General features: G+C 32.0%; 2 protein-coding genes across 4 annotated transcripts; one reads left to right on the top strand and one right to left on the bottom strand.

Moving 5' to 3' along the window:
• Positions 1 to 608: 608 nt before the first annotated feature.
• LOC115881512 (actin-binding Rho-activating protein-like) lies at positions 609 to 7,251 on the bottom strand. Of its 2 annotated transcripts, none has more exons than XM_030899026.1 (5): positions 7,060 to 7,251; positions 2,805 to 2,947; positions 2,443 to 2,614; positions 1,558 to 1,650; positions 609 to 858 (listed from the first exon to the last, which is right to left on the bottom strand). In XM_030899026.1, exons 1-5 carry the CDS (start codon positions 7,072 to 7,074, stop codon positions 706 to 708), a joined length of 576 nt encoding a protein of 191 aa, XP_030754886.1. In that variant the 5' UTR covers positions 7,075 to 7,251; the 3' UTR covers positions 609 to 705. The 2 variants fall into 2 exon arrangements, with proteins under 2 accessions (XP_030754886.1, XP_030754887.1); XM_030899027.1 differs by lacking the exon at positions 7,060 to 7,251 and adding an exon at positions 5,727 to 5,813.
• LOC115881511 lies at positions 6,088 to 18,328 on the top strand. 2 transcript variants are annotated; one of them, XM_030899025.1, is made up of 4 exons: positions 6,088 to 6,352; positions 15,451 to 16,042; positions 17,303 to 17,476; positions 17,912 to 18,328. In XM_030899025.1, the coding sequence occupies exons 2-4, from the start codon at positions 15,458 to 15,460 to the stop codon at positions 18,239 to 18,241; spliced, it is 1,089 nt and encodes a 362-aa protein (XP_030754885.1). In that variant the 5' UTR covers positions 6,088 to 6,352; positions 15,451 to 15,457; the 3' UTR covers positions 18,242 to 18,328. The 2 variants fall into 2 exon arrangements, with proteins under 2 accessions (XP_030754885.1, XP_030754884.1); XM_030899024.1 differs by lacking the exon at positions 6,088 to 6,352 and adding an exon at positions 15,220 to 15,306.
• The last annotated feature ends 328 nt before the right edge of the window (positions 18,329 to 18,656 follow it).

Raw genomic sequence — 18,656 nt, 5'->3', positions numbered from 1 at the left:
GTCAACTCTATTTTGAAGAATTTCTGTTTTTTATGTCACTTATTGTTCTCTTTGTATATTTTTGCAAATATGTTCTTCTGAAGAATTTTTATTTTATAGAGATATAGAGAAAACTATGTTGAATAAAATGTTTAAAAATAAATACGTAAAATATTTTTGCTGTTTTTTTTTACTTATTTCTCTGGAAATCCTGAAAAAAATACTTATTTCTCTGGAAAGGTGATCAAATGAAACTTCTTTTATGTTTTCTAATTAAATATATTTCTTCCTAAATTAGTAAGGTCATTTGCGTGATAAAATATACAACTTGGACAGTGAATAAGTTAAAAAAAATATCGACATTAAAAAAAATATACAGCGTGTCTCAACCTAAATAAATAAATTTACAAATTACATCTATATCACTAGTATACTTCCTGTGTCTTTAGCACCTTATACAGAGCGTCCCAACTACTTTTTTGGATTTGTATATAGAACCACAGATAACGTACTATGTTATCTGGGAAAGAGCTTAAAAAATACTTGTCTTCGTCAGGACACCTTGTAGGTTTATACATATCCTAAATCACTATCATTATGTGCTTATAAGAATCTTGGAATTATATATATTTTTTTCATTCGCACTTGTGGATGTTTTCTTACAGGCATTTACAGAATAAGTGGTCCTCAAATAAATTAATTTAAATAAATAAATTAAAGCTAGAATTAAATATAGTTTCCAGTGCTTGTTTCAAGGTCGCCGTAGACGGCTATGCTTTCTTTAAGTTGGGCATTGGCAGCTGATATTTTTTCGTTCAGGATTTTGTAGATTTCTGGATAGGATTTGAGTAAGATGATTGGTACATGGTCGTCGCGCCTCTGTAAATAAACAAAAAAAATTATATAGAAGGGTTTAAAAAAACAGGTATTTTTTATATTTAAACAAAAAAAAGGTGTTTTAAATGGTTTAAAACAGTTTTAATTGTTTTAAATTTAGTGCACACATAATTTTTTGAACTGAAACTTCTAAATGTAGATGGGACTCGAAGAGCCTCATCTTTTCATGATATTTTGATGACGTTTTGTGCACTATGACACGAGTCACTGTGATAGTTTTGACGTAAGAAACGTCAAAAGTTGTACGATCGAGACCAAATTTGATTGGTAGGCTATGTGGGCGACGGTGCACACAGTCCCACCCTGCAAACTTTTATACGACGTTTCGTTTACATCTTTATCAAGGTGGGACTAAGGATTTGATATTGAAGAAAAATGAGAATCGATTTCGACATAATAGGGGTTGGGCTACAGGATGACGCCCTCGACGTTTCGAACCGATGATGCCTCTAAATGGACGAAATCATCAAGATTTTTCTTAATTATTGGAACCAAACTCGGCACGTTGATAGAGGTACCCGAATTGAGTCTTCAGATTGACAGATAGACAGACGAAAGTAAGAAGAAGTTTCAATTCAAATCAATGTTCAAATCATATGCGCACACAATTTTTTTTAAAGAAATTTTGACAATATTACCGAAGAATAAAAATATGGATAGAGGTCATTGATAGATACTTACTTGGAAGAGGCATTCTCCTTCAAATTCAACCAACTGATATTTCCTGGCTCTTATAAGCATACCAACCACTTTATCTGAGATTGCCGTATAAATCTGTAAGAAAATTGTTACAAATAAATACAAGACTTTAAACTTAAGCATGGACATTAGGTATTTTTTTAATTATTACATGAAACATAAAAAATCCGCATCAGTGTCCAGGGTGAGTCAACGACAAGGTGCACTATCTATGTTTTCAGAACGAAAAAATGATAATAGTTTTAGTTATCTAAAAATGTTTAAATTTTCAGATGAAAAACATAATATCTGCATTATGTGTGTATTGTGTTAAAAGCAATATATTGGATTTGAGAATACGTGGGAATTTTTAGAAATAACGCGAAATTTTAACCGTGTCTTTGTAAGAAATTCTATTTCAGAAAGTTGGCAACATTGATACTACGCCTAAAAATATTTGCACTTATTTAAGACTCACCCTATATACTTTTATGAAAAAGTTTTTGAATTTTAATTAATCTAAAAATAAAAAAATAGGGTGGTTCATTAAAAAATCATGTTATATCCGCCACACTTTTTAAAGAACCCTGTATAGGTACACAAAAATAATTTTAAATTGTGTATCATAACATTTCTTAAAATTCTTAAAACAAACCAAAATAAGGAATTTTACTCTTATTATTGACTCACCCTGTATACTTTGTAGTCTCAAATGTTCTGTCAACTTACTAAAATGACTTAAAGCACAGAATATCTAGCTAGATATTCTGTGTTTAAAACTGATTTACACGTATCCAGGTCCAGTACTAAATACTAAATACGTATAAACCAGCCTTAATAGTTCACACTAAGGTGGCTATAATAAAATAATACAGTAAAATCACTCACCGAGAAAAGGTTTCCAAAACTGATAACTTTCCTAGGGTCATTTTTCTTCTCGTGAGCAGCGAACAAGGGTTCCCCGAATTGGTTGATCACTTCACACAACTGGAGCATCTCCCTGCAGACACTGATGGTTGCCTTGAACCCTCTTTGCTCAGATAGAGAACCTTTTGGAGGCCTGGAAAAAACACGATTATTTCTATGAGTCTATTTTAAAATGTTGATACTATTTTATACATAATCAATTGACATGATGTGTACTTTGAAAGAAAACTGTTGTTGAACTAATTTCTATTTTTAGATTACTATTTATCAAGTATTGCACGCTAATTTTAGAGAAAAAAAACATGTCTCTCATTCATACTTACTTTCCATAGTCTTCCTTTGATATTTTTGGTTTCCCTAAGCTAGCTACAGTGTTGCCGTTCGAGAAGGGGTTCACCGCTTGCTTTTTGGTGTGATTGTCAGAAAGATTGTTGAATAAAGCTACTTTTGATTTTAATCCGGCCTCCTATAACAAAAGAGAACAACATTTATATAAATAAGATAAAGTAAAGGTTAATATACAGGGTGTATTGTTCTCCCTCTAAGCTTGTAAATTTTATTTCAGTTAACTTTTGGGTAGGAATTATTATTTTGATTCCAGAAAATATGTAGTAGTTCTATGTCCACGGAATATTAGGACACCCTGTACAGAAAACATGCATTTTTGTTGGATAAAAGAAGGTGAACAATTGACAATGACCTTTCCGTAACATTTTGAATCATTGCCAGAACATTTTCTTGATTTTCTCGACTTTGCGTCAACGGTTTATTTGTTTGAGGATGTGTATATAATGAGCCGGAAAGCTTTCTTTTTAATCGGTTATTTTGGCAGTGGCTAGTTCATTTTACAGGTATATGTATATATACCCAACATAAAACGCATATAAAATGTTGGCAAGAGACATCATATGTGGTCGTTACGTCAAAAGAATTATTCAAAATGACCAGCGAACAGCTTTTTCCACGTCCTGTTTATTGAAAAGCAGGCCAAATATTTTTTTGATTGCCCTCTATATCCAGAATATTGAAAAAAATTATGTTTTTTTCGATACAACTATTAATAGCTTTCATCAAAAACTGAAGCTCTTATATATTCAAGGTTAATATTATCCAATATTTCTGGATAGATCCAGTGATTTATGGAATCCGGAAATTAGCAATTTTACTCAAACATCAATAGGCTTGCCAATCTATTTCTAGAACTCTTTGAAAAATCTATACTATAGTCTATAAAATGAATAACTTTGAATTTTGACCGTTATTTTTACCAACATGTCAAATATAAAATCCCTCTGTCAAAAAAAGTTACTGATATTCTTTAAATCGAGTGCCTGAACCAAAGACGTTTAAAATAAAGTATACGGAGGGTACCGCTTAAATTCCTGTCCCGATATTGAAGGATGGCTATAGAATTTCAATGCATTTCCTACATAAGTCTATCCTTGGTTTGTAGGAGGTTTGACTAAACAAGGATGAACCTATGTCTTGAACATTCGACTCGATTTTCTGTCCTTCTTCAATACTGGGACGTAAATCCTCTCATTGCTCTTATGGGGAGGCCGTCGTATATTTTATTTAAACGTATTTGGCCTGAACGACTCAGATAGGTAACTCTTTTTACTTTCGTGAAATAGAAAAGGAAAATAATAAAACAAGTGACAGTTCTTCCTCTTCTTGCAAAAATCAGCACGAAATATCATAATTAACAAAAGTAAAATGTCATCAGCTTTTGACATTTGTAAATATTAGACCAATGCCGTCTCTAATAGAACAGCCACGGGGCGAGATTTATGACGTCACGCTAGTTAGATACTATGGATTAATAAATATGTTGTAGAATACATGGAAAAAATAATTATTCCTCGTATTTTTGGTTTGTATTTTAAAAATGATATAGTTTACATGAAATATACATAATATACAGTTAATAAATACAATATAATATACTTAGATTAAGAAGATAATATATATCTATTTATAGTAATAAATACTTTGGCAAATAAACTATGAACCATACAAATGCAGCAAATGTTTTACAATATACAAATAATGTGGTACATAAGATAATGCGTAAAATGTAAAATATATTTTAAATTTTGGGGTTTGAAAATCGATCTAATTTAACAAAAAAACATTCAATATCTACTAATAGTGATGTATTATTATTTGCAATCACAACATTTATTTATATATTATAATGTTTACTGCAATTAATAAACTAATATAAACTTGTGAAACGATGACCACATATTTTTTTAAATTATTATTCTTAACACAAAAACTTTCTACACTGACTATGGAGTACAATTTCAGCCATATTTTAAAACATTTGCTGCATTTGTATGGTTTATAGTTTATCTGCCAAAGTATTTATTACTATAAATAGGTATATATATTGTATTTATTAACTGTATATTATGTATATTTCATGTAAACTATATCATTTTTAAAATACAAACCAATAATACGAGGAATAATTATTTTTTCCATGTATTCTACAACATATTTATTAATCCGTAGTATCTAACTAGCGTGACGTCATAAATCTCGCTCTGAGGCTGTTCTATTAGAGGCGGCATTGCGTCAGCATGGCCGCAAGTTGCTAACCTAATAAAATTAACACTTGAAAAGCCCGCGGGAACTGTCAAATTCAAAGTTATTCGTTTTACGGACTATAGTATACGTATTACAATAAGTAGCCATTAGTTACCTACTTCAAATTTAAGTAGCTTCACTGTTGATGAATATACAGGGTGTCGCAGTGTTCTGTCGATATAGAACTACTGCATAATAACTTATTTTTATTTTTAAAAATACGTAGTAGTTCTATATCCACTACATATTGGGATATTGGGACACCCTGTATAGTAATTCACAGATCTTAACTGGCTAATAAAAGAATCTAAATTTTTTACTCTGAATTATGAAAAGAACAAAATCGCATTTTTATTATGACTCTGTATATTATTTTATTAAGACAGGCAACACAAATTTATAATCTGTCCAATAAGTCAGGGAAGATTTCAGACAGAAAATACAATTTACCCATCAATTAAAATGACAGAAAACAACTGTCATTGTATTCACTTGCTGGATAGACTTTAGACAAAATGAATGCAATTGTCAAAAAATCACTGAATATCTCTTGCACTGCAATTGTATCTAATTTTTAACATAAGAATGAAACTATTTCAAAAATCAAAAATTTCAACCCTTAAAACTATAGAAAAATATGTTTGACATACCATTTTCTTAAACCTAACTTATACTATTTATTCTAAAATAATAAATACACTGCTGTTCTTTGTATCCGCCATTCCAGACTATTAAGCTCTCATACTGATTAGAAATTATTTATAATATCATAATTCGATAATATTTTTTAATAGATAATGACAGGTTAAACAGTTATCTTGGAAATCAAGCTGTCTATGTCGTGTTTAATCAGTTTTAGGTTGACGTTTATCTAATAATTAATTCCAAGTACTTATAGGCAATATTCGGTCCTTTTTTTGATTTTTATTGATTGTAATAATTGATAATATTTATATTATCTCGAAAATTTATATATAGGTGAGTATATTTAGAAAATCCATTATTAATTTTAGTTAAGTAATTTATTACTTTATAAAAGAATTTTAATTCAAACATTACGGTCGATAAAAACAAAGGAGCATCCTGTCAACTTGACATAAAGAAATTTAAAGCTCTCCAAGAAAAAAAAATGTTCCGTTATTGAAAAAAGTTTAGTCCAGTCGAAATATTATTAAAAATATTATTTTAACGCTCATCTAGTTACACTGTGGCCACGCAAATATCGCAACTGCAACGTACAGAGTGGACAAAAGTAGAAGTTTGTGAATTATAACAGGTGGGTAAAATAAAATTATTTTAAGAACAATTTAGGTTGTATATGTTATAAATTTATAGAATCAAACATTTTTATGTTAAATATGACTTTGGTCTGTATTAATTTACACAGTGATTACACGGATGGATTTTTTTAACATTTTACATTTCTTATCCGTATTGTATGTTGAAAGTAATAATAAAAAAAGTAAGCATTGTCAAAATATTATCAAATATATTATTTTAAATTTCTTAACTAAAATGTGGACTTGTGTAACATACAGAGTGGACGAAAATAAATTTTATTAAATTGTAATAGGGAATGAAAATAAATTCTTATATCTAAAAGTAAAATACGATTTTTAAATTCTACGTCAAATTTCTAAATATATTTTGCATATAATATTCTATACCTAAATTAAGTTGTTTTTGAAATATTTTCAAATTTTATGTCAAAAATGATATTTGCAGAATGAAAAATAATTAAACATTTTTCAGAATTAATTGCATTTTTAGAAATTTTTGTTCCCTGTTGTTCTTTAGCAAAAGTCTTATTCTAGTTAAGTTTTTATTTTAATTTATTAAATATTATACAGGGTGCTCAGAAAAATATGAGAAAAAATAACCAATTAAAACACCAGATCATAAAACTATCCATGACAGCATGACAGACTATGTCATTTATAATATTGTGTTAATTGATAATTAATAAATTTTAAAAGTACTTACCACGCAAGTAGACATGTTTGATGGTTACTATCCAAAACTTTTTAAAAAAATATCACAAAAATTATACAGGCACACCGAAAACTTTCTAAAATTGCAAAATGTCACTTGGAATTTATCAAATTTCGAAACTTTTTCGACTTGCTGAACTTTCTTTGGCGCAAGTTGGAGATATTGTAAGAATTTGTGAACGGCGTCGTTTCTAATATACGCCGCCTGTGGAATGCGTAAAAATACTTGAGATCAGCGTCGAGACGCTTCGCGGCGTCTTTGACTACGTCACGCCGGTTTACTTTTTTTTCGAAAATTTTCAGCGAGAGCATTCATCACAGAAGTATTTACTATTTTTACGGATTGACCGTGCCAAGATCGGTTAGTTCATAATTCGCAACGGTTTGTTTTGATCATTTTTTTTATTTCAACTATTATACAGGGTCCGGCAATAGTGCGTCGGGCATCTGTAGCTGTGGAATTAATAATGCCATATTAATAATATTGCACTTAATGGACACGTTTAAGATTGTGGCGCTAATAAAAAAGAAACGCCATTGAATATTATTTCGTTCCCAACCAGTGGGAACAAGGTAATGTGCTATGACGTAATAATCCCTCAAAAACTTTTTTAAACGGAAACCCCGAGAAAATTAAAAAAGGTAATTTTTAACCTGCCGTAATTCTGACTTTCTTCGAAGTCAAAAAACTAAGTTACTTTTACCTTTGAAGCATAATAGCGACTTATGAGGTCGAAATAAATTAAATTTTCAACCTAATTTGAACTCCTCCAATAAGGTCTAATTTAAAGTTATTCACAACTAAATTTTAACCTAATTTGAAAACCAAACAATGCCTTCGACCCCCAAGAGTAAAGTAAAAAAATACTTTTTCCAAATATGCTAAAGAGCCACTCTCGTTCCATTTGAAAAAATTGAGATATGATTAAAAATACGATTTGAGAATTTCCTAACTGGCCAGGACAAGCCACTAAAAATATTAGACGATCAAATCTATTTTTCTATGTTATGAACCCTTATGAACCGCATGTTACAATTTCAAATAAACCATATGAGAAAATGTCAAAAAGTTGACATATGATATGTCATTCTATTCAGAATGTCATTTTCTATCGAATAAAGTAAAAAATACCGAGGGTGCCATTTAAAAATCAAAAGTTGTAGTAATTTCCGGTGAAACAGGAAGTGACCAAAAACAATTGAATACACCAATCAATCCCAATTTATGTCATATACTAACGTACCAAATTTCGTTTTTTTTTATCTGAAAAAATAAAAAAGTTATAGGGGGTGAGCCTCTTTTGAGCACCCGGTATATCGCTGTATAATTTTGTTACCAGGCTTATTAGGTAAAGTTGGTATACTTACTATAAAATAGGTCTAAATGATTAGTTTTAATACCAATTTATATAAAAGTTTTTCTTGTATCTATAACTTAACAACCCACACATTTTTTTTTAATTTAATATCTAATTCAAATCAAAATCCATTATAGTTTAATCCATTAAAATCAATATTAATAGCCCACATCCGCTTTACCGATAAACACATCTTCGAAAATTCCTGGATCAAGAATTTTATTTTTTGTCCCACCTTAACATTCATCTGCCTCTATAAATAAATGGGAAATCGCAAAAAATATCTTTTTGGTGTGGAGTGAGGGAAGACCTCAAGTGGCGCCAAAGGTTCAGCCAGTCTTAATAATACAAATTAATCAGAAACCGTTTGCTGACATTTATTTCTTCCTCGGCGCGCGTGTTTTCCAGAAATATCTCATTCGCCGGTTCCTGACCGGCAAGTCACACATTTTTTTTGGACGCATGTCAAATTTAAAGATATATTTCGGCAAAGCAAAGGTCGGATTTGGAGGATTAGTAAGATATTTTCCCTGTTTATTAATAATGATAGAATATACAGGGTGGTCTAGTCTCTTCTCTGGTCTCACCTTTGGTCCTGACTTGGTATTGCAATAAAAAGTCTTGCAATATTTGTGTTTTTTTTTCTTTCTTCTTCAGATTGATCCGTCAATTCCATCAGTTTCAGAAGTTTATACAATTCTCTGTTAATTGACTTTCTACACCTTTGAAAATCTTTCTGTATTTCATTATCAGGTCTGCCATAAATTTTGGCGAATGTTCTACTGTGCCAGTGGTAGCGAACCTATGACACTTTGGTGAGACGTATCTATATATATTAATCGGTTTAAAACGTTATACGTCTTCCGATGCCATCTCTCCATGCCTGTCTATCTCTCCATGCACCGTCTCCGAGAGCTCTTTCCTCCATAAAAGTGTCAATCCCTTCCTGCCAACTTCTTCTCGGTCTACCCGGTTTTTTTCTGCCTGCAGTTTTCCAGTTTATGATTTGGCTTTGGGATTCTTATTTCTGCTATTCTTTATGTCCGTACCATATGAGTTATCTGTTCTTTATCTCGTCCACTATTGTATACGACACTTTCATAATCTCTCTTATGCGTTCATTAGTTATTCGTTCGAATCTAGATTTGCCTGCTGCTCTCCTCCAAAAATCTATATCTGTAGCTTCCAGCATTTGTTTTGTTGTTTCCTTAACTGACCACACTTTACAGCTGTACTTGGTTATACTCTTGATGATGGTATTATATATTAGAATTTTGTTCCTGTTGTTTATGCTTCTGTCTCACAGTATCCCATTTAATCCGTGATAGCATTCCTTCCAAGTTGGTTTCGTTCTGTAATTGCTGTATCCAACAGTCCATCATTTGTGATTTCCATACCCAAATATTTGTATTGTGTGCAGCACTTAATTTTCTTCCCTTCTTCTAGTATAATGTCTTGTTGTTCTCCTCCGATACACATATATTCTGTTTTGTTAGTATTGATCTCGAGTCCCCATTTCTGATATTCTTCTATAAGCTTACGTGTCATATAATTTATGTCATCGCAATCTTGTGCTATGAGCACCTGATCACCCGCGAAGCGCAGTGTGTAGAACATCTTATTCCCTATGGGTACTCCCATAGAGGATGGCTTCCATAACTTTTGAGAACTTGTTCGAGATAGTGTTGAACAGTGTTGGTGAGATCTTGAACAGTGTTGGTGAAATACAGCACTTTTGTTTCAGACCTTTGGTTCCATTAAATCCTGTTGTTAACTTTTTGCCGACTTTTCTACTTTTTGTTTGGTTATATAATGATTTTACTGCTTTTATTTTTAGCTCCACGTTTATATTGTTTTTTTCCATAGCTTCCCAAAGTCTCACAAGGAGAACGCTGTCGCATGTCTTCTGATCTTTTCTGATGTTCCTTTTATGGAAATGCCAAAAGAGAGGGGAGGGTGGGGGAAGAAAGAGAGAGAGAAAGAGAGAGAGAGAGATGGGAGATTGCGACTTAATAGTTTTTTTACGCCAGGTGGAAATTTTTAGAAAATTGCTCATATATTTTCGTATGCGCGCATTTCGCATATTTCAGCATTGAAAATGTAAAAAAGTAAATTAGTAAAATTTCCGAAATTCTAATAAAATATTCCAAACTACAAAGTCGCAATGACAGTAAAAGCACAACACCGAGAAAACTAATTTTCTGTAAAATATTTTAATGAATCGCGGAAAGTCGAAAATTATTACGAAAATTGAAATCGCCGGCGGAAAGGTTACAAAGTACCGTCCGGTCGTATATATATTTATTAATAATTTTCGTTTTTGGCATCTTTGGCCAGTTTTTTGGCAAAATATTTTCGCCTGGCCATAACCAAGTTTGCTCTAAAATTAGTACCGCCACATTTTTTCCAGACCGCTATAATAGATAATTTCATCATTTAGCGCACCATTTAAAGTTTGCTTCTATTCATCCCACATGTATTTCAAATGGTTATTATGATCACTAATCTTCAATTAAATTTAAAAATTTAAGCCATTTTTTTAAAACAAAGTTTTGTTTAAGGCATTTTTGTCTCAGTCAAAGCCGCACACCTTATCCTTTTCCCGAAATATTATTCAATAAAAATAAAATTCGCACACTAAGGCTTATTTCTTTCAAACTAATAAAACTACGACAAATTAGAAACTTTGTCATTTTCAACAAAACAATAACATTTTTTTTTCATAGCAACTGTTAAAATTGCCTTACATCTATCAAAAATAGTAGATAAAATAGTGCTTTAACCGCAAAGGTAGATGAAATTCAAATTCAAATTCAAATTCAAATTTCTTTATTAGACCCCATTAAGTTTTACAGAATAATATTAGTATTAATAAATGTGTGTCTAAAGGGATCGCACCGCGATTAAAAACCCGATACAATAGCACAAAGTGCCAGAGTGGTGCGGCCCCAAATACAAAATAGAAATAAATTAAATTATAGAAATAAACAAAATTAAAAAAATTAAAATTATATAAAAAAAGTGAAAATATAATTTTATCAGGGATGAGCGGAGATAAGCAGAGAGGCATAATGAAACAGTGTAAAAACCGGAACAGCAACCAATGACGGGCATATCAGAAGAACAAGATCTCACAAATCAGTCGAAGAAATTATAATAGTTACGAATTTAGTAAATGATTTTTAATTTGTTTTTTATAATCTGTAAAGGATTGAAATTTAAAGTTATTAGAAATATTATTCCACAAATGTGGCGCTATGAAACTGAAAGATTTTTGGAAGTTAGCTGTTCGGTGTTGAGGAATTTTAAAATAATGCACTTGTCTAGTCGAATGATCATGGTCAACGTAGTGAAACAATGAGAACAAATAGGGAGGCTGCTCTGTAGTTAAAATTCGATAAATGAATGTCGTCTGTTAGTCATGGATAAAATAGATAAATTTTTAAGATGTGGCGTTATATGATCTTTAAAAGGAATGTTAAAAGAAAACCGTACACACGAGTTTCGAAGTATTTGGATTTTTCTAGAGAATCTAGCGTTTATGGATGTACCATAAACAACATCGCCATAATCAAATAAAGATAAAATAAGTGTGTCACATAATTGATACTTAGTCTTTGAAGGTATGTATTTCTTAAGAGACGAAAAATTCTTCAACCGTATATAAGCAGCCTTTAATTTAGTAGTTATATGTGCCTGAAAAGAAAGCTTCGCATCAAAATAAACTCCAAGATTTTTAGTCTCTGTAACAATGGGTATCGCAACATTATCTATATGGATATTCATGTTACCAGCCGTATTTGTAATTTTGTTTATATCACTACCAAACACTATAACACAAATGATACTTGTGTTATACTGTTTGGTGAAATGATACTTTAACAGCGAGGATAGGTTAAAAACTTTATTTCTTCTCGCACGTTTTTTAATTGCTTCCATTTTTGAAAATTTTTTTATTCCTTTTCATAAGTTACTCGGGATTTAAATGGCAGTAGTTCGGATATGGCGTTTGTCGCCTCAGCCTGAATATCTGTTGGTAATTTACTTATTTCTTTTTGAGCCATTTCTGGTTCCAATTCAATCAGCAATCGACACAAAAGAGAATTAAAAAATACCATTTTATCGTCTTGTATAAAAAATAACAATATTTCAAGGCAGATGACGGATCTATTCGATAATTTTTATTCGAATAGTTTTCAACGAATGTTTTCTTACTAACTATCGAATTATTCGAATGAATTGCAACTATCGAATGTTTCGATAGTATTCATTCGATAGTTCCCACTACTACAAAATATCCTTGCTGCTGAGAATCTCCGTGCTAAATCTGATTTTTATTCTACTCGGAAACCACGAACTGTTCGTCATATTCCAAGAACTCCGAAGGCGACCAAGCGGCATTGAGATACTTTTCCCGTCCGAAATTAGTACGAAAAACAGTTTCATTGATAATATAAAGTCGGGATTCCTACACGCAGCGCCATACGACCAACTTATTTACGACCAAAGTTTACGACAAAGCCATTATCCTTGAGCGTTCTTTGACTCTTGTTTATTAATTTTCGGCTGGAAATAGTTAAGGATAATGAAAACATAAGGCCGGTTTGTTTTTCCATGATTTAGAGGACCATTCATGCGGCAAAAATAAGTTACTACCAGGCGCATTTAAAAGCTAAATTAATTTTTTTATTGTGCTGGTCTTGGTTTTGCAGATAAAAGGTAGTCTTGGTCTTATTCTTGGTCTTGCATTTTGTGCAAAACCAAGACTACTCTTGCTCTTTGCTATCCAAATGTCATGTAAAAAATATCTATACCTATGTGGCGGATTCATCTCTCCAAAAAATCCTATATGGGTATTTCGCCACTGCACTGCAAGAAAATCTACAAAATAAAATAATTTTTGTAAACACTTCTGCGTTAAACCTAATCAGAAACTGCTTATCAGAAGTTATGTTTACAGTTATACAAATTTGCTTAACAAAGAAAAAAATGCTTAACGTTTCGGAAAGTTTATCTCTTTCCGTCATCGGAAGCAAAAAAAAATACATAGAATAGAGAAAAAAACTATTTAAAATATTTAAATTCAACTATTCGAGAACACTTTTTAGTTTCATAAAAACAGATACGTCTACAAGAAACCGTTGACATTCTGTTAAAATGACATTATCTCAAGTTAAACTTCAAAAATTAACAATTACTACCTGATAACAATTACTTATTAAGGTAAAACCAAAAAGCCCCAAAACTTTCTGTGTAACTATTTTTAAATTTTACGTATGTTATGTTTATTTATCTTATGTTCTTTAAAATCAAAGAAGTGATTGCCATACATTACTAACATCTACAGATGCATGAGCAATACATTCATTTTTATTAGATTGTATTAAAAAACCTTTTGTATTTTTCTTTTAGAGGCTATCGCTTCTTTCATTATAATTTTGGCGTTATTAAAATTTATTCTGTGCCCTGTGTCCCATGAATGCAGACAAATCTTAGATTTGTGAAAATCTCCCTTTCTTAAATAATCTTTAATTCTAACATTTAAGGGTCTAGATGTTTCACCAATTCCGAAACGCCTCGTATATATGGAATTATAAATTGTATATATATATTGTGTATTGTTATAATTGTGTCTATGATTTGGGGTTTGTATTTCGTTTAATGTTTTGTCAATAAAATATGGTGGTTTATATCTCTGTTTAGTGAAATGTCGTCTGAGCAAATGTCATGTGTTTCCATCCCCTGATTGTGACTGTGGCACTGAACGACGAACAATTATTGAGCATTCATTTTTTCGAGAGCGTAGTTTTCTGTCTACTCCAGCATCCCTCACGCAGAAATCTAAGCTATCGAAAGCTGCGTACAACTTATTTTATATCAACATCTTTTCCGATACCAGCATTAAAAGCGATCAACTCAGTAACCATCAACTCAAAGTTGGTCAAAGAATGCCTAAAGGAGCAGAACAAATTAGGCAAAGAAAATAAAGTACTCCTACCCTGAATGCCAGCCCACCAAGGAATAAAGGTAATGAAAAAGCAAACGATCTAGCTAGAAAAGGAGCGAACACTCCACTAACTGGACTAGAACCGTTCTGCTTACTAAGTGAAAAACAACTTAAAGTGCAACCCTTGGTTCTTCAACCAGGAACACTCCATCCATAACCTGGAAAGAGAAAATACAAAGATTTTCCTTGATTTAAGTCAGAACAATCTTCGGATTGTCACGGGGTTTTCTAATAATACACTGTCTCCTCAGTGGACACCTACCATGCTAGAATGACGCTAAGAAACAATGGCGAATGCAGATTCTGTGGGGAAAATGGGGAAACACCAGAACACCTTATTACTGAGTGCGTCGAGACTTCAACCATTCTTGACATAAACTTGGGTACGACTGATATCGGAGATGGAAAATTAACCTTTATAAAACCGTCTCAGATACTGGCTTTCGTCAAAGCCCTGACACTGTACGATGAGTTATAACTCAAGAATGAACTTTGAAATACAATAGATCTAAAAAGTCGCGGTGATTAACTCCCCCCTCCTATACAACTTACAATCTACATCTGCTTTTCTGTTTTTAATATGACTCGCCCTATACATGATAAGGATTAAATACCTAAAATTTCAAACCATTTTGAACGCAGCTGCCAGTGCAACAAATTAAGCAAAGATTATCTTACTAAAAACCAAAAGACCAAACTTTTAACGATTTAACTAAAATCAAGTATTTGAATTCCAGTCTACCTTCTATACCTTCAAAAAACTAATAAAACTCTATTATTTATATGTCAAAAATACGATTGTTTCTTAGTTACGAACCCTATTTTACGAAATAGTAAAGCCGACTGAAAATATTGTGCCAATATCTTGTTAAAGGTACAGTAGAACACTTCTAATCAACTCAAAAAGTTTTACTTTAGATTTCTTGCCATTTTAAATAACTATTCAAGTATTTTTAGTAATTTTACGTCATTTTAACAAGCAAAAGTATTTTATAAACTTTTTTTATTAATTTTACAGGTGAAGCATGAATTCCGGAGATGTTTTGCTAGAACCCGACCCAATGCTTTACTACAACGACCCCTTGATGCTTTGCATGGCGCAGAATCTCAGAAACGAATGCACGTTTGTTTTTAAATCCGTTAATAATGACACGGTCTCGCAAAGAACACTTATTCTGGACAATAAGAACTTTTATTCTAATTCTACACCTTGCACTTCGAGCCAAAAAGACAGTTATTATCCGGATACAGCTGTGAATCTCCAAGCTAGCTCTAGTAAATTACCTGAAACTTTTAGAAGTATACAGGACGACCAGCCAGAATTCATTGACGTAAACAATTTGACGTTTTTCGAAAACGCCGGTGATAAAAAGATAGTCAAAGAGAGTATTGCGATTAGTGATGATGATAGCGATGTCATTTTCGTTAAAGAGTATAAAAATGAAGGTTCTAATCACGTTTCTGCACAGTTAAACGTGAATGGTAAAGATGAAATCAGGAGAAACCCAATGAGAAAAGCTAGGTCAGTTAAATCAAAGAGACATCTCCAAAATGAGCATTTTCTCGAGGAGGATTTTGATGTTCTGGATGAAATGGACGAAAGTAATCTGGTAGGTTTCTCAAATTCGTTCTTAAAAGGTTTATTTTTAAAGAATTTCACTTCGAAATGATAAACAGCACGTTGACGTCATTTAAAATATTTACTAATAAGATTTTAGTTGACTGATGCCAAAAATCCGTTTTTTATTCGAAAACAAATTTAAACTAGTGGTGTTTAAAATTAAAAAAAACATGTCTGTTTCAAAATGAAATTGAAAGAATTTTTAAGTTGAAAGATGTTCTGTCAAGAATCTATTTCAAATAAATATCACCTCTGATATCACTGTTTTGTGATAAATATTCTAACTCTATAAAGGGTGTTCCGATATTTCGTCGATTAAGCTTGATTTTAAGCTGTTATTTTAATATATCTTTTGCTATACTCTCATAAACAGAGTGCGGACCGTTCTAATAAATAGCCGGTAGACGTTGCGTTCACTACTGCGAATCATATCTGTATTCAACATCTGTTTACTACTGCGCATCACAAATTCGCCTTGTATTTTAGGAACTGAGGACGCTAGGACAAACCTATGTGTAGCATATTTAGTTTCATAAAAAAGTAACAAAGTAATGTGAAAATCCATAAAAAACACGAAAATGGGATACCCTGCACAGATGTGATGCGCAGTAGCGAACCGCAGTAGTCTACCGGCAGCCAAACGGCCCGCACTTTGATCAGGAGATTACAGGAGAGCATAGCGAAAGATTTATTTCTTAAATTTCTCGTTTTCCGACGGTGCTAGCTCTTGTACTATTATTTTTCATTACGGTTAGACTAAATTTGTCAAAAGAGTCAAAACGTCCGTTATCGTTTGGAGTAAAAAAAATTACGGATGAAAAGTGGCGCGAAAACGCTATGACCAATCAGAGCGTCGTCGGACCATCGTATTAACGGATAACGGATACATGGAAATCAAGCTTAATTCTATACAGTACGTCTGCTGGATCTCTGTCTATGAAAGGAATGCGGACAAAAAACATTTAAATAAATAGCAATATATTTTATACGTCGACTTGACGAGTACGTCACCGCAAATCGCTCCGCCCACTCATTTTATTGGCTACTTGCAAATTTGTCGAATTTTTATTGATGGGACGCGTCATCTAATTTTTTACGAAAAAAATGGAGAGAATATCGTTTCCCCTCTCACGGATACCCCGTAGCTACAGAACGGACAGACGTACTGTAGTCAATGTAATTATTATACAGTTGTTCTTTTTGTAGTACACCTTTTAAAGTTTTATTATAATTATTATGTTATATACAGGTATTTTTCAAAAACAAATCTAATTCCTCAAACTCTGTGACGTCCAATGAGAACTTCAAAGAATGGCCTGTCAACGCTTACGAGAGACCAGAATACAATCCAGAAACAAAGAAAATTGAACCATTCGATTATACCATTAGGAAAATTCAAGTTAGTCAGACCCAGCAGGTGCAGGTATGTTTTAACAAAGCTTTTTTGGGATTTTGTTGATTACCTGTACAAGGTGTCACTTAAATAAGTATTTCAAATTATAGCACAGGGTGTCCCATTTTAGTGCGTTTTACAGGGTGGCTCGTTTATGAGTAAAGATACAATAATGCAGTGTTCACATCATTGCGCTACTTTTTTTTGAAACTAAAGATCCTACATACAATTTTTGTCCTAGACTTCCTGACTAGTTCCTGAAATACAGGGCGAATTTGAAATCATTGCGAGAAACTCTGTAAAACACACGAAAATGAGACACTCTGTGCAGTTCGACATCCTATAACAGTTCGACACGCCTTTAATTTTTTTTAATAGAAACCTATTGAAAAAATTAAATTTTTCTTCTCATATTTCTATTTCATTTATCTATTTACATCTTAATTTCTATTTATTTGAAACTAGGAAAAGAAGAAATGCTATATAGAAGTCGCACCAAAGATCAGAAGAAAATCGAAGAAAAAATACTTCATCAGAAAAAGAAGACCGAAGAATAGCAAGATCGAGAAGAAAGTTCCAGTTGAAGATCTGAAAGTCACTGTAAAGTCAACCTTCGATTTTGTGAGTGATTTCTTCAAATTATACTCTAAAGACTCTTCGAAACCTATTTCTACAACATCGAACGATGGGATCTACAATTTGTTGAAGAATCAAACCACGTTGTTGTGTTTGTTGAACGGGTACAAAGAAGATGATATTAAAAAATGCGTGGGGAAGTTGGTAGTTGGAAGTTAGGGACTGGAAATTAGGAATTAGCATGTAATTTTTGTTGGCATATAATTATTTTTGTTGTGAATGTGCAGTTAATTTAATTAAAAAAAACAAGTATTTAAGTTTTTTATTTGATAAAATCTAAATAAAGAAAACCTTCCCCGATTTGATGGATTTTGTTCCTGTATTTGTAGGGGTCAAAATAATCCACCAGTTAAAAAAATGCACTAATTTAAGAGATACCCTGTATATAACCTCCTCAGAAAAGGACAGTGACAGTAATCTATCAATTCAATTCAGAAATATGTAGTGTTAGTGTAATAAAAATACTTAAATCTTTATTATTTTAGTGTGTTTACAAGCCAAAACTAAAAATAAATAAATTCTCTAAACCCAAAAAAAAAACTAAAATGTTACTCTAAATAAAAAAAAGTTATAA

The sequence above is a fragment of the Sitophilus oryzae genome, unplaced genomic scaffold (assembly GCF_002938485.1).
Source record: "Sitophilus oryzae breed Bouriz unplaced genomic scaffold, Soryzae_2.0 scaffold_172_pilon_pilon, whole genome shotgun sequence".
Taxonomy (NCBI): Eukaryota; Metazoa; Arthropoda; class Insecta; order Coleoptera; family Curculionidae; genus Sitophilus; species Sitophilus oryzae.
Note: the sequence above shows the minus strand (reverse complement) of the source record. Positions and strands in the feature narration are given on the sequence as shown.

What these genes read in the sequence shown, in the direction of transcription:
- LOC115881511 (XM_030899025.1), top strand. Translation starts at nt 15,458, where the DNA reads ATGAATTCCGGAGATGTTTTGCTAGAACCCGACCCAATGCTTTACTAC. An exon ending in AAATGGACGAAAGTAATCTG is followed by an intron (nt 16,043 to 17,302) that starts GTAGGTTTCTCA and finishes TGTTATATACAG; the next exon opens with GTATTTTTCAAAAACAAATC. An exon ending in GTCAGACCCAGCAGGTGCAG is followed by an intron (nt 17,477 to 17,911) that starts GTATGTTTTAAC and finishes ATTTGAAACTAG; the next exon opens with GAAAAGAAGAAATGCTATAT.
- LOC115881512 (XM_030899026.1), bottom strand. An exon ending in TCAAAGGAAGACTATGGAAA is followed by an intron (nt 2,615 to 2,804) that starts GTAAGTATGAAT and finishes TGTTTTTTCCAG; the next exon opens with GCCTCCAAAAGGTTCTCTAT. An exon ending in AAGGAGAATGCCTCTTCCAA is followed by an intron (nt 859 to 1,557) that starts GTAAGTATCTAT and finishes GTTTATTTACAG; the next exon opens with AGGCGCGACGACCATGTACC.